At 39.2% G+C, this 15,902-nt stretch overlaps 1 protein-coding gene across 1 annotated transcript; it reads left to right on the forward strand.

Moving 5' to 3' along the window:
• Positions 1–4,704: 4,704 nt before the first annotated feature.
• LOC145010087 (uncharacterized) lies at positions 4,705–5,058 on the forward strand. Its single transcript, XM_078968673.1, has one exon. The coding sequence runs from the start codon at positions 4,705–4,707 to the stop codon at positions 5,056–5,058; it is 354 nt and encodes a 117-aa protein (XP_078824799.1).
• The last annotated feature ends 10,844 nt before the right edge of the window (positions 5,059–15,902 follow it).

Genomic DNA, 15,902 nt, shown 5'->3' on the forward strand with positions numbered 1-15,902 from the left:
GAGAACTCATAGGGCTCACATGCATAATTAACTCAATTGGAATGGCACAGAAACATGATAATGTCAACACGATAAGTTGTAAACCTCAATTCGTGTGCTAGTGATGATCGATAAGGTTTATTCCTGATTTATTCTTGAAACCTTTCAAGACCATTAAGACTCCCACTGACTCCTTGACATATAAGATTCTCTTGTTAGTAAACATTACTCGTCGAATAAATATTCAAGATTTAGTGTAGCTTTTATCAAGACAAAACATTTCATAAAATTGGTCCTAGTTGGTCTTTGTCTTATCCAAGACATCACAACTTTCCAACTTCAAATGTGCGAGAATAAAACTTTTTCAATTCCACATTTGATGAATGTTATAAACCTTCTTAAGACTTGTCACTGAATGTCACAATCTTAACTCTTAATACTTGTTTTTGGAACGAAGTATGATTGACTTCTTGATTTAACCATTTCTTCAATTCTTGATTCCTCTTCTTAGACATACAATTGCACTAAGACTTACTTAGAGGATCAATTGAGATATGGTTCTTAATCATTAAGACTCATCATAAAAGGTACTCTCCCTTCTTCTTAGAATAGAGAACCTTTTATCTTTCTGCCTACTTGATTCTTCTTATTCGTTCTGCTATTGATTTAAACCTTTTCAATCAATTCAGAATTACACTTAATCTTATAAGTATAATCATATTTACTAAACCTTTAGTAAATCATGACGAATATCTTTGTTACTCTTGCGGTGGACTTGATCAACACACAACCTTTTGTACTCGATCTCCTAGTCCTTCACTTGACACTTTGTCAACGAATTAGTCTAATTTCAAAATATGAAATTTCTCATTCATCATGCAACCAAGTTGCATGATTCCAAGTTTCTATCCAATTGATACTTGGGTGATGAGAAACTCTCCCTATTTGGCAAATTTTCGACATTTCCACAAACAACATAATTAAGAATCACATCCACTCGTTGTAGAAATATACGAACATCAATTTTTCATAACGATTTCATTGCAAGGAAATAAATAAATAAATAAATAAGCGAGTCAAATCAAAATTTATTTTATAAAAGCAGCAGAAAAACATTTGTCCTTACAATGCAAAATCAACTGAAAAAAACTATGTAATCAAATGTTTCTAACAATTCTATCATAACTTTCTAAGCTCAAAATCTAATCTTCGAATCCATGCGATCGAGATCCATTTCTTCGTGATTAGACTCATTTTGCTCCTTCATCAAGCTTCCTCTCTTTTCACTGATCCTGCAAAACATTCAAATGCAATCTTATCACATCATGTATTAAGAATCAACGAATAGGAACTTAATGGAGTTAGATAGTGGATTTTACCTGAAACACAGCCATACTCTTTGACTCTCCCATCTTCTGGACTCTTCAGGCTCTTAGGGCAGACTTGTATCCAATGCCCTTTCTCTTGGCAGCAAACGCAGGTCGGTTCTCCTATAACGTCCTCGGAAGCATGGTTGATTAACTTTCCCAACAAATATGCTCCATTGCTTTGCCAAACCATTTCTGATTCAGTATCAATGAGCATGTAAGTTAGGTCAATGAGGTTTGCATCATGATCCATCATATAGTACTTTCTTTTGAACTCATCATATGATTCAGGGAGTGACTGTAGAACCCAACCTATAGCCAACTCATCAGGGAATGATGCACCCAACATTATCAACCTATCGATGTGTGATTTCATTCCTAGAACGTGGGCAAACACGGGTTTACCATCTTCATGTTTCATTTCCAATAGGGCTTTAGTGACATTGAACCTTTCAATTCTTCGATCTTGTGGGTTAGGGAGAACAACGGGAGGAGGAGGAGGAAGTGAAGCATGATTTCTTGTTCCTCAATCGAATCATGGAATATCATCATCGTGTGGAATGCTTGTTCCACGGGATTTGGGAAGACCATAGTTGTCATATTTTGACATCTACAAAACAGGAGAAAACAAATTCAAGTTAGTTGATTGATTGATTCCTTAATAAATCACCCAAATGAGATATTAAGGCTAGGACCCAACACAATACGCTACAACCTAGAAAAGGGATGTCGTAATCTAGTTGCAGAATATTTGAAGGTAAGTGAATGACGATTCACTAATTTTCCACCATGAAAAACGAAAAAGGAAATTTATGTTTTAAATCTATGAAAACTCCTAGATCCTTTGAGATTCATTGAACATTTCAATGGCATGTTTAAATCTAGATATTCCCCTCTAGTTTGTGACTGGGATGCCGAGGATCACAAAGCGGGTGTGAATAACCATGCAAACTTACACGGTACCCTTACATGTTACGGTCACCTATTCGATGTGTCGGTAGACCATACACGCTCCACCGAACTATGACAAACATTGAGTCACCCTTTGCGACCTTTGCTTAGAACCATTTAGTGTTCCGGTTAACCACACATGCTACACTAACGTCTTCGCAAGGGCACGGAGTGTAATTTCATGGAATTGCATCAATTCACTTTTGCCTAAAGTAAATAAGATTGGGAATTTGTAAAACATTTAGTTACTTTTGTACTTCATTATACTTATAATGGAAGGTTTTGTCCTATCCTACCCGTTCGGCTAACGACCCTCCACTAGTCAAGAGTGCGGTGGGTAAGAGTGGATACTCATTCAATCGCTATTTTATAGGCAATTTCCTTAAACACCCCTTATAGACCAGCTTCGTGAATGAGGCCTACTAACGGTAACACTGACTTTTACTGATACATATATATAATGTTAGACTTTTAATGTTATATATAGTATAGGGTGTATTTTACACTTTTAAAATACTAGGTGGTCTAATTTAACAATTATACTTTAAATTCAATTAACTTGTAAACCAAAACTTTTATGGATTTATTAAACCTCTTTTAATTATACACCTTAATTAATTAATAAAACCATAAGGGTGTGATTTGAACTTTTCAAAAACAATACTAGGGTTTTAGAATTTAACATTTCTAAATTAAACTTTTAATCAACTTTTAAATTCCAAAACTTGAGGGCAAGTTTTGAAACATTTCAAAACATTAGAGTTTAGAATTTAAATATTTCAAAATCAAATTTTAAATTCCAAAACTTGAGGGCAAGTTTTGAAACATTTTTCAAAACATTAGGGTTTTAACTATTTAAATTTCAAAAACAAAACTATTAAGTTCAAATTTAAACTATAAAATCTAAAGGGGAAAAATTAAAACTTTTTCACAAGATAATTCAAATCTAAATTACAAATAATCAAACTTTATCTAATAAAACAAATGATTATCTAAATTTTGACAATTATCTTCTATTTAGGTAAGGATAATCACCAAATATTGATAAAATTCGGATTTTATAACAAAAACATGTTTATGGTAATTATCCAAAGCCAAAACAGGAAGAAAATCGTGAATATGAGCTATCAGACACTTTGACTCGTCGAGTCTAGACATGGACTCATCGAGTACAGCTGACTCGGTGAGTTCACCAAGTGACTCGGCGAGTCAAACACTCAAAAGCAAAAAAAAAAAAATCGATTTTCAGTGCTGATTTCGATCAAATATGCATCAATACAATAGAAACCAATCTAGGCTTTGATACTACTGATGGGTTTTCGCCATAAGAACATCCTATGTGCTCATACAAACCCTAATGCTTGGATCTAGGTTTCTCTATTGTACATACAATTCATCCAAGACTATAAGCCCTATATCTAGTATATGATAATCAATTTAACATATGAATTAGGGTTTAGATCATACCTTGATTGTTATGTAGCAATAACAATCCCAAATCCTTCTTGTATTGACTTTAGAAAGCTTAGAGTCACAAATGTCACTCCTCTAAGGGTTCACAAACACCAAGAGCAAGAGGATGAAGAGGAGAAGAGAAGGAGACACCCAAAACGTGTGGAAAACCTAGAGAACAAGTTCACCACGTTTTTGGGGCTTAAGGGTACTATATATACATGCAGGCTATTATGGTTTTCAACTAGGAAACCCTAATTTGGATGCTTAGGCCCTAAGCAACCCATGGACCCTTCTTTAATAAGCCTTGGATGATTTCTAATGGGTTTCCCCATAGAATTCGTCCAACCTTATATTATAAGGTAATCCATAGCCCAATTACAATTATCTTATAATTACAATTCTAGTCCCTTAAGTTTAATTAATCTCTTTTAGCCACAAACTTAATTCTTATTAATTCTGGACTAATATTAATTAAACAATATGATTTCTCCTTTAATATATTATTCTCATAATATATTAATAAATCATATTTAATCCTTTATCTCCATAATTCATCCTATCAAGTTGCTTTTGTGAAGGCAACCCAAAAGGACCATGCACCATCGGGTCAAGTACATACCAAAATAGTTATGGAATTAGAAACTAATCCAACAGAAACATATTCTTCTTTTAGAGATGCTTGTTATGCACTCGGGCTATTAGATGATGGTAAGGAATACATCTATGCAATTTTTTTTCTTCGTTTGTATTTAAAATAATTTCTTTTTCTTATCAACACCCATTAAATAATTATTATAAATATTATTAAATATTGTATTTTATATTTTGTGATTAATTTAAAATTTATGGTGCAGACTTATCACTCAGTGAAGATGAACTTAATAACTTAACTTTGTTCGAAAAAGAACAAATTTTACTTTGAAACAACTCCACTCTCAAATACTTCACAAAGATGCCTTACTTATCAGTTTCTTCTTCTAACAATCGGCTTATCACCGAGGAGCTAGATTACGACATTCCCGTTATAAAGAATGATTTTGATCATATATTTATTGCATTAACAAATGAGCAACGTAATATTTTCCTTTACATCATGAGTGTTGTTAAAGAAAATAAAGGAGGTGTCTTCTTCGTTTATGGTTATGGTGGAACGGGTAAAACTTTTCTTTGGAAGACAATATCTGTAGCAATAAGATCTGATTGTCATATTGTTTTAAATGTTGCTTCAAGCGGTATTACTTTGTTATTATTGTCCGGTGGTAGAACTATAGCATCCAAACTTTCGGATACATTAATGTGTGTTTAACCATGAGACTTATAGAGTGACTTAAAGATTCATGAGTCCGACTCACCGAGTAGGGCCGAGTTGCCAACATGAAATTAATGAGGAAATTAATGAGTGGACTCGACAAGTCAGAGAGCTGACTTGCCGAGTAGGTGTTGCGCAGAGAAACCCTAATTTCCCAGGGGTTGGGGGCCTATATAAGGGAACTTATAGCCTCATTTACGGCTCACCTTCACTTAGAGTAAACCCTAACGTCCTTTTGAGCCAGAGAGTGTGAAAGGAGCTAATTTTGGGGTCTTGTGGTACATTTCTTTTGAAGAGGAGGGAAGGAGTCATCAAGGAACAAGAAGGGGGCAATGGATTAGTGTTATTTTGTCCAAGAGCTTCTGGAGAAGGTAAAAAGTTCCCACCTTTCTTCTTGTGGTGATTAGATCTCATGTTTTGATGAATAGGGCTTTCTATCACCTTTTTGTTGAGATATGAGTACATGAATTGCTTTCTAGGTCTAGACTTCAGTTCTGGACCTTGTGAGGTCCAAAAGGTCCAAAGGCTCAAGCTTTATTTAGTCACTTAAAGAGTTATTGTGTTTTGGTGCCTTTTTGGAGCATGTATTGGCATTATGAGACTTATATACCATGTTTGAACATAAAGCTTGCAGCTTTATGTGACAATTGACCCTTAGAATGGTAGATCTAGTGTTTGTAGTGATAGATCTACCTTAAATTGTCTAAATGAGGAATCTGATCGAAGGGACTTACCGAGTCCATGGCTTGACTCGACGAGTCAGTGTGGGTTTGTCTCGATGGGTTTGATTGTGATATAACTCGGCGAGTTTGGGGCCAACGCAACGAGTTGAGCTGGACTTTCTCGAGACTTCTGAGGAAACGAGGTGACTCGAAGAGTCGCAAGAGTGCACTCGACGAGTCAAGTCAAACATGGACTGTTGACTCAAGTTTGACTTTTATTGACTTTAGGGTTTGGTCAACATGAATATTGGAGACCATGGAGGGGTAAAAGGGTCTTTTACCCAATTCGAGAGTTAGATAAAGAAGAATAACATTTGGTTACAGAGAATCGAGAATCGAGTATTAATTACAGATATTTACCCTATGTGTTAGGCGGTGGCTAGTTCGAGTTTCGAGTTCGAGGATAATTGCTTGTTGCTTGTAAGTTGAGTCTTCTCACTATAATTTACCTAGAGTGGTACTTAGGTGTGATCGGAGGGTCTTATGTGCTTACATTGAGTATGATGTTATCATGCCTTATGTTTTGTGAATCATGTTGTGCATTATGTCTTTGTGATTTATGTTATGCGGAGCTTTACAGACTGGACCAGAGGGTCCAATGAACCGTGGGACTGGAGGGTCCCACTAAGACAAATTGACCAAAGGGTCTTACAGTGATATAGCCTCGAGTGGCTAATGAGCTGTGTGTGTGGTATTATGGGGAACTTACTAAGCTTCGTGTTTACCGTGTTATGTGTTATGTGTTTTAGGTTTTCTTAGGATTGCAGGAAAGCACCAGCTTGATTGTATACACCAGTGAAAGAGTTATGTCTTTGAGGATCCTGGATTTTAACCAAACAATTATGGAGTTCTGAATTGTAAATTTAATAAATAATATTTTTGTGAAATGTGTTATGAGAATTATGTGATTTTAAATGAAAATTTTGTTTCGAAAATTTTTGGTGTTTCAAGTTGGTATCAGAGCCTTAGTTTGAGGGATTCGGATGCACCTTCGGGAAAGTCTGGACTCAAACTGAGGATTTGAGAAAAAATTTCAAAAAGAAAAGATTTTTCTAAAAGAAGTAAGAGTTTCTAACAGAAAAACGAGGAGGAGTAGTGTGTACAATCAGCCAGAGCCCGACCGGTGATTTCCCAAAAAATACCTAAAATTGTTTACTTTATGAGATGTTATTTATGCATGCTAGAGGATAGGATAGGTACTTCATGTTAGGGATAGAGATACCTTATTTGTGATGCCTTAGATTAGGGATTGTTGCTATTGGCTATGTGACTTGAGTATGTGCTGAGTAAGAGTATCTAGCGGGAATCATTTAGAGAGAGTTCTGAGTCGAGAGATAATCTAGGGGAGATACCTAGATGAGCATTTAAGGAGCCTACTAAGAGGAGTAACTAGATACCATGAGAGGCGAGACAACATGAGTTTAATGTTACCTTTGAGTTGTGAGTAGAGCAAGTGGAGTTGTGTGCTCGAGTGGTGTGTTACTCTCGGTGGAGGTTATTCGATGCCCGAATGTTGCTTGCTTTGTGCTTTGTGGAACTCTTGATAATAGGAGTCAGCTACCGAGTGAACATGATGATATTCAGGAGGTAGATGGCTGGCATTATAAGGAGTTCTTTAGCACCTGATGGCAAAGAAGTGTGAGAACTTAGGAAGAGCCTAGGGAGTGTCTATAGTCAGAAGAGTATGTTGATAGGAGGAGAGTATACATTGGGTAGCGAGCGAGTATATCGGTATTGGTGATCGAGAATGGTTGAGTAGCTACTTAGGAAATTTGGGACGATCCGTGTGGAAAGTATAGGTATATGTGGCAGGTAGTATGGGCCCGTACTACTGAAAGCAGAGGACCCGTACTCGAAGCAGGGAGAGTTCTAGAGGTTCTAAGTAGCAGATTGAGAGGAGATAACATGGTTCAGGTACCATGGTTCATGGCAAATTGAAAGGTGATCACATGGTTCGAGTACCATGATTCGTGGCGGTTAGTGCTTCTGGTTTTACCAATTATCCCGTTGAGACTGATTAAACTGAGACCAAATGTGATAGAGTGTGTGGCCAGAGGGCCATGTTGAGCGAGTTTCAATGGAGCATACCTTGATAGGGAAATTCAGTTAGTTTTCGAGAGATTTTTGGTGGGGTTCCTGGTGGAGTCGCAAGACTCAATAAGGAGTAAAGATGGTGCCATATGGAGGATTGCGGTATAAGTTAAGTGATTGATAGATAATGGAGATGCCACTTTTTGTGACCAGAGTTGTGCTATTTTCGGTGAGAAGTAGATGAGATATTGAGCTTTCGGTTTCTGAGCTTGGAGGTAAACCCTGTGGGGTAGCGTTGGTTGCGATCTTTCACCAGAGTATTGAGGCAGTATGTCTGTCGCAAAGTAATGTTATAACATGGGAGGGACATCAGTAAGAACTGAGATGGTCAAGGACAAGGATATACCCTATTTAAGTATTGTAGGTCATATGCTAGCAATAGTGTCGGATGATCAAGAGGAGTATATCAGTAACGCCCTGTTCTGAATTGACTCCTAGTATGAGGTTATGGCTCGAAGGCTGATCATCATAAGGATTATGGATTTTGAAAATGGTAAGATCTAGGCCATTTTGGGTGCCAGCGATGTATTATAAGTGTTCTGTATGTTCGGTTTGTGTTTTGGAGCCTAGGGGTATTTTGGTAAATTGTTAGTTTGGGCTTTTGTGAAAAAATGTACTTTTGTTTGGAAGGTATTTAGTAATATATGAGTTGATAGAAGTTTAGAGCTTCTCATTACCTTTTTGTGGATATAAAGATCATCGAAAACAGACTTATAACGAAGAAATTATGGCCCTCGGAAGTTTAGTGGTTTCAGGCTTAGCCGAGTACGCTGGGCGTACACAGAGAGTACGCTAGGCTATTAGTGAAGAAGGTAGTACGTTGGGCGTACTTTTGGAGTACGCTAGGCGTATTGACCAGATGGTCGCGAATGTTCTTCGGAGTACGCTGGGCGTACGCCAATCAGACCTGAACCATATTTTAGGGTCTTGGACCCTATTTAAGCTCCTTATCTCATTATCTAACCTTAATATTTTCAGCCTCCACCCACTAAACCCTATAAATCGACCCATAGCCCTCATTTGAGTGATTTTGGTGCTTGGATGGCCATTAGAGGAGTATTTTGTAGCTCTTGAAGAAGAATGTGTTTAGAGAAGAAGAAAGAGATTGAAGAGAGCTTTTGGATCTAGAGGCTTTACATCATTTCCAGCCTATTGAAGGTATAAAGTTTCCATCTTGGTGCTTCTACATCATAGATCTCGTTTCTCATGGATATTGTCCCTTTTTGGTTTCAAGAATGGATTTTTTTGGTGCAAATATGTTTCTAGACTTAGGGTTGCCAACCATGACGTTATTTGAGTACCTTGAGCAATAAAGTTGCAAGCTTTAAGGCCTATTTTCATCCATGTAAGAGATCTAGCCATTTCCATGAAGATTGTTGTTATTTTTGCATGTTGATCTCATTTGGTGGGGTACAAGGCACCAAGTGATCAACTTTATGGGTTAAGAAGGATTATTAGACTCAAATCTGAATTTTGGAAGTTGTGTCTTAAATGATTAAGCAGTTTTGAAGAATATGGCTTATCAGGGGAGTACGCTAGGCATACACGCCAGTACGCGCATCGTACAAGCCATGCAAGCTGTACGCGCAATGTACAGAAGAGTACGCTCAGCATACACTCAGATTCTGGACTTTATGTTATTGAGCCTCGGTTTGGGCCAATCTTTGGGCTTATTAGATGTTGGGTCGTGATGGGCCACTAGAAGACAGTTAAGGGCCCAAGGGCTAGTTTGGATTTGGGTGGAAAGCCCATTTGAGGAGTTGGGCCCAATTTAGAAAATTGGGCCATTGGAGGATTTTAATGGGCCTTAGTGAGTTTGGAAAGACTAGAAAGGTTTGGGCCTCTGTCATGGTCTAATTTAGATCAAAGGGGTAAAATAGTCATTTTACCCTTAGATGTATTCTCAGTTTGTGACTAAATGTTTATTCTTGGTCATAATAGTCGGGGAGTCGTTGGAGCAGCTGACAGAGATACCCTCGCCCGAGTTTTTAGCATCCAGTTTGAGAGGTGAGTTTTCATCCAGTAGGAACGGGTCTAAGGCACCAATTCCGGCCGATTTATGTAGTAGAGTATGACGGGGTTATCCCGACACAATTTATATGTTTCCGGACTTTGGTCCAATACCGGGGGGGGGGGGGGGTCCTGAGAAGTAGTTATGTATGCTTGATGTCTTTGTGATTCATGCATGTTTATGTGTTATGTGATATATGTTTCGGAATCCGGTCCGATGCCGAGCAAGCCCTATACAGTATATGTGATTATGTTATATGCTATGTAGTGGGAGTAGTCCCAGAGTTATGTTATTTGTGATATGTGCTTTGTATGGTATGTGGTAGTTTGGGGGAGCTCACTAACCTTCATGCTTACAGTTTCAGTTTTGGTTTCATGTGTTACAATTTTCAAAAGAGGAGCTCAGGAAGATTGCAGTGCACACACCATTTGTTCAGCATGGGATGTTCATACTCTGATATATTTGACAGATGTTATGTTATTCTTGAGATACACATTTTATGATTTTTATATGTTGAAAGACAATTACGGTTTTATTAATGAGTTAAAAATGAAATTTTTAGCTTGTATTTTTGGGATGTTTCAATATCGGGGCGGTATCCCTCATTATTTATGATGGATATCGGGTGTGGGAGTAAGATCTGTGCTATCATGATAATTCTCATGATGGGTCGTTGGTTGGGGAATAGAAAATTAGGAGTGTGATAGTTCATTAATTTCAGACTGAGAGTTATGACTACTACGTAACAGTGGTGATGTCTGGTAGTGTGTCAGTACGATATTTGAATGATGTTGGGAGGCTGGTCGAGGAATCAGAAACGAGGTGCGTGATAGTGCATTATTTCCATATTGAGAGTCAGGACTGTGTCGGGACAATCGGAGTATCCAGCGGTGTGTCGGTCTGAGGCATTCAAGATGACTAGAGGTAGTCACGTTGAGAGGATTCTGAGGTTTTGTTTAGGATGCGGGATATTTGGAGTTGCTTGGTTCCCATCAGGAAGATCATTGTATAATGTGAGGTTCGTTTCAAGGGTCAAGTGTAATATACATGGTGAAACAATATATGGAGTAGATTGTTGGTATGCCTACGGTGATGGTTCGAACCTTGAGTGGGGGAGGATTCATGTATTTTATTGAAAGGATCAGAGATTCATTCAGGGTGGTTAGATAACTGGATATCGAGACCTGCAGTTCAAATGCATGAGACCAGGGTTATTGATGGTCGATGCGAAGTGTAGAGCGAGGTAATGCATGATGTTCATGTTCATGAAAGGATGGGTGTATCCGCGACAGGTGGCCGCAGACCAGGGAAATCTATTGAGGTTGAGATTTGGAGTCGATTGCCGAAGTATTAGTTCAAGGTACAGATTTTTATCTGCATTTCAGAAAGGATAGCAGTTGTTTTGGACAACCAACTTTAGGGTCCGTATGAGTATTCTTGCATAGGTTTTGAGCAATATAGGATGGAGTTTCGGGTTGTCGTCAACATGTTATGAGTTGTTGGCGATTCCTCTGTGTTTCAAGTTGAGGGTTGGAGTATTTCAAAGTTGCGAGTTGTGCGAGAGAAAGATTGGTGGTAGAGTCAAGATATTGTGAGATTCTGGGAGGATACATTGCGGTATCCGAGTATGATGCCACGGGTGGCAGATCAGTGGTTGGGGCAATGCATTGTGAAGTTCTGTGATGACGTATTGAGGCATTTGAGTATGAGGCCCATAAATTTCAGATTATTTTGAGACTTGAGTCATGAGATGGCAAGTGGAGTATCAAGTGACGACGGTTCCAGTGGGAGCCCTTCAACTAACTGTCATCAAGCGGAAGTATTCAACAGTGTAAAGTGTAGTAAGAAAGTGTTGGTCACGATGGTTGTCAGTCAGGAGTGGTGATGCTTAGCCTAGGTGGGTGTGTATACCTATCTATGTTGATCCCTCGAGTATTATATAGTAAACTAAGTGGGGGTGGTGACCCGAGGAGGAGGCTTTAGGGAGATAAGAGGGAGAGAGAATTAAAGTAGGAGTAATTTCTTCGGATTATCAGAGGAAACCATGGAGTGAGCCCATGGCAAGTCAGTGAGAGAGTGTTGTGATACTGCAATGAGCCATAGTATTCATGAGTTAGTGAGAGAGTGTCACAGGTCTGTGGGGAGCTATAACCTTCATGGGTTAGTGAGAGGGAATGTTATGATACTACAGGGAGCCGTATTATTCACTAGACAGAGCATGACACATAAGAGTTTTTAGGATTGGGTAGCCTTATTCTTTTGAGTTTCAGGAACCGGGTGGTCGGATCATGGGCGAGACTGGGTGAGTTCATAAGAATACTCCAACAGAAGGAATTGGAGTATTCAGGATCATTATATTACGAGTTGAGTTGTGGTTATCGCAATCGAAGGAATTGGAGAAGTGAGGTATGCATGGGTTACGGGTCATAGGTCATGAGTTGAGTGCTTCATTAGGACGAGTGGTTCCAATTCTGTGTCGGGCCAGACTCTCGAGTTTGACTTTAGCTTCGGTGGTGATTTGAATAGGCGAATGAGATTTCGGATTCAAAGATGGGTTTCATTTTGAGGAGTATCGTGTGTCATCTGATATCTTAGACATGAGTAGGTCTGTTAGTTTGTATTAGGAGGACCGCAAGACGCATGGAAATAAAGAGTAGTAGATGATGGAGGTCGAGGGTGAGGCGATTTCAGTTGGGATTGTAGTATCCGCTTGAGGTAAAGTAGACTTTATAACTTGTTTGTCACTACGGGTCGTGTCACACCCTCGAACCAGACGGCGGAAACGTTTGAGGGCTTGTGTAACAATTGAATACCATAACAATGAATATACATGAAACAAACACATACATCACCAACATTATATAATACAATTTACAGAGTTCACATCAAGTACATTGAACAAATATTACATATTCATAAGTATATTGTTTGAAAGTTATAAAACATGAAGTCCTAATCACGCATGATAATCATCTTCTGCTTATCTATTACCTGAGAATACAAGTTATTTTAAACATGGTCATTTGGTGAGTTCATAAGAATGTTTGTGAAAATGATTGTATAACATTGAAACCACCAGAAATCCCATATTTTCTAAAAAACAGTTTAGTATGTTTGTGTCAGATCTTGTGTTAATGCATGTGTGTTATAGTTTATCACAATGTATCACGATATTACTGAAATTATAAGGAAAATGCAAGGAGAATGCCTCGAGACAACCCGATGTTGTCCGTAAACGAGAATGTTGTTGTACCAACCCTCGAGGTTGAGTACCAATACATGTATGAAGTTGATTTCCCATGATTGATGAAATGGTAATGAATCTTTATGTGAGATGTTGTAACCATGCATGGTAATGACTATTTCGCCTGTCTTGTTATTTTTACAAATGCCGGTTTTCAACAAGATTTTGTCACCCTAAAATGGCCGAGTCTAACTGTAGCGAACATCTCAGGTGTGGGGGAGTCACCCCCGTATAGATCTATACACAAACTCGCACCTGTTGTGGTCCTAAACCCATACCAACAACCCTACCTAACATTTTAACGATCAACCCGTACCACCAACCGACCACCTGAAACTCATACACCTACTATAAACCCATTCTGCTTCTAAACTCGTACCAATACCCCTACCTAACATTGTAACGATCAACCCATACCACCAACCGAGCACTTGGGACCCATACACCTACCATAAACCAATTGTGGTCCGAAACCCGTACCAACACCCCTACCCGACATTGTAACGATTAACCCGTACCACCAACTGACCACCTGGGACCCATACACCTACTATAAACCCAATATGGTCCTAAACCCATACGAACACCCCTAACTGACATTGTAACGATCAACCCGTACCACCAACCATCCACCTGGGACCTGTACTCCTAATATAAACCCAGTGTAGTCCTAAACCCGTACCAACACCCCTAACTGACATTGTAACTTTCAATCCGTACCACCAACTGTCCATATGGGAACCATACTCGTACTATAAACCCATTGTGGTCCTAAACCCATACAAACACCCCTACCTAACATTGTAACGATCAACCCATACCATCAACCGACCACCTAGGACCCATACACCTACTATAAACCCATTATGGTCCTAAACACGTACCAACACCCCTACCTGACATTGTAATAATCAACCCGTACCACCAACCGACCACCTAGGACCCATATACCTACTACAAACCCATTTTGGTCCTAAACCCATACCAACACCCCTACCCGACATTGTAATGATCAACCCATACCACCAACCGTCCACCTGGGACCCATACTCCTACTATAAACCCATTATGCTCCTAAACCCGTACCAACACCCCTACCTGAAATTGTAACGATTAACCCGTACCACCAACCATCCACCTGGGATCCATACTCCAACTATAAATCCATTTTGGTCCTAATCCTATACCAACACCCATACCTGACATTGTAACGATCAACCCATACCACCAACCGACCACCTGGGACCCATACAACTACTATAAACCCATTGTGGTCCTAAACCCATAACAACATCCCTACTTGACATTGTAATGATCAAATCGTACCAGCAACTGACCACCTGGGACCCATCACCTACTATAAACCCATTGTGGTCCTAAATCCATACCAACACCCCTACCTGACATTGAAAGGATCAACCTGTACCACCAACCGACCACCTGAAACTCATACACATACTATAAACCAATTGTGGTCCTAAACCCATACCAACACCCCTACCTGACATTGTAACGATCAACCCGTACCACCAACCGACCACTTGGGACCCATACACCTACTATAAACCAACTGTGGTCATAAACTCGTACCAACACCCCTACCTGACACTGTAACAATCAACTTGTACCACCAATCGACCACCTGGGACCCACAAACCTACAATAAACCCATTGTGGTCCTCAACCCATACCAACACCCTTACCTGATATTATAACGATCAACCCGTACCACTAATCGATCACCTGGGACCCACACACCTACAATAAATACATGGTTGTCCTAAACCCATACCAACACCCTACCTAACGTTGTAATGATCAACCCATACCACCAATTGACCACCTGGAACCCACACACCAACTATAAACCCATTGTGGTCCTAAACCCGTACCAACACCCCTACCTGACATTGTAACGATCAACCATACCTCTAACCGACCATTTGGGACCCATACACCTACTATAAACCCATTGTGGTCCTAAACACGTACCAACACCCCTACCTGAAAATGTAACGATTAACCCGTACCACCGACCGACAACCTGGGACCCATACACCTACTATAAACCCATTGTGGTCCTAAACACATACCAACACCCCTACCTAACATTGTAACGATCAACTCATACCACCAACGACCACCTGTGACCCATACACTTACTATAAACCTATTGTGGTCCTAAACGCGTACCAACACGCCTACCTGACATTGTAACGATCAACCCGTACCACCAACTGACCACCTGGGACCCATACACATACTATATATCCATTATGGTTCTAAACCCGTACCAACACCCTACCTAATATTGTAACGATCTACCTGTACCACCAACCGACCATCTGGGACCCATACACCTACTATAAACACATTGTCATACTAAACCCATACCAACACCCCTACCTGTCTTGTAATGATCAACCCGTACCACCAACCGACCACCGGGGACCCATACACATACTATAAACCCATTGTGGTCCTAAACCCATACCAACACCCCTACCTGACATTGTAACGATCAACTCGTACCACCAATCGACCACCTGGGACCCATACACCTACTTTTGAAGCAACACAAACATACAAACATATATACTTTAATTAATTAAATATTATCTATATAACTTTCGATAACATATGATCGATAACATTAATATAATCTAATTTACATTAAAGTTTCAACCACAACATATATTGATTATCTTAAAAGAATACTTAAACCAATAAAAATATAATAAAAAAATTAGTATATAACAAAATTACAAATTAA

Source organism: Lactuca saligna, chromosome 8, assembly GCF_052625555.1.
Source record: "Lactuca saligna cultivar CGN05327 chromosome 8, ASM5262555v1, whole genome shotgun sequence".
Taxonomy (NCBI): Eukaryota; Viridiplantae; Streptophyta; class Magnoliopsida; order Asterales; family Asteraceae; genus Lactuca; species Lactuca saligna.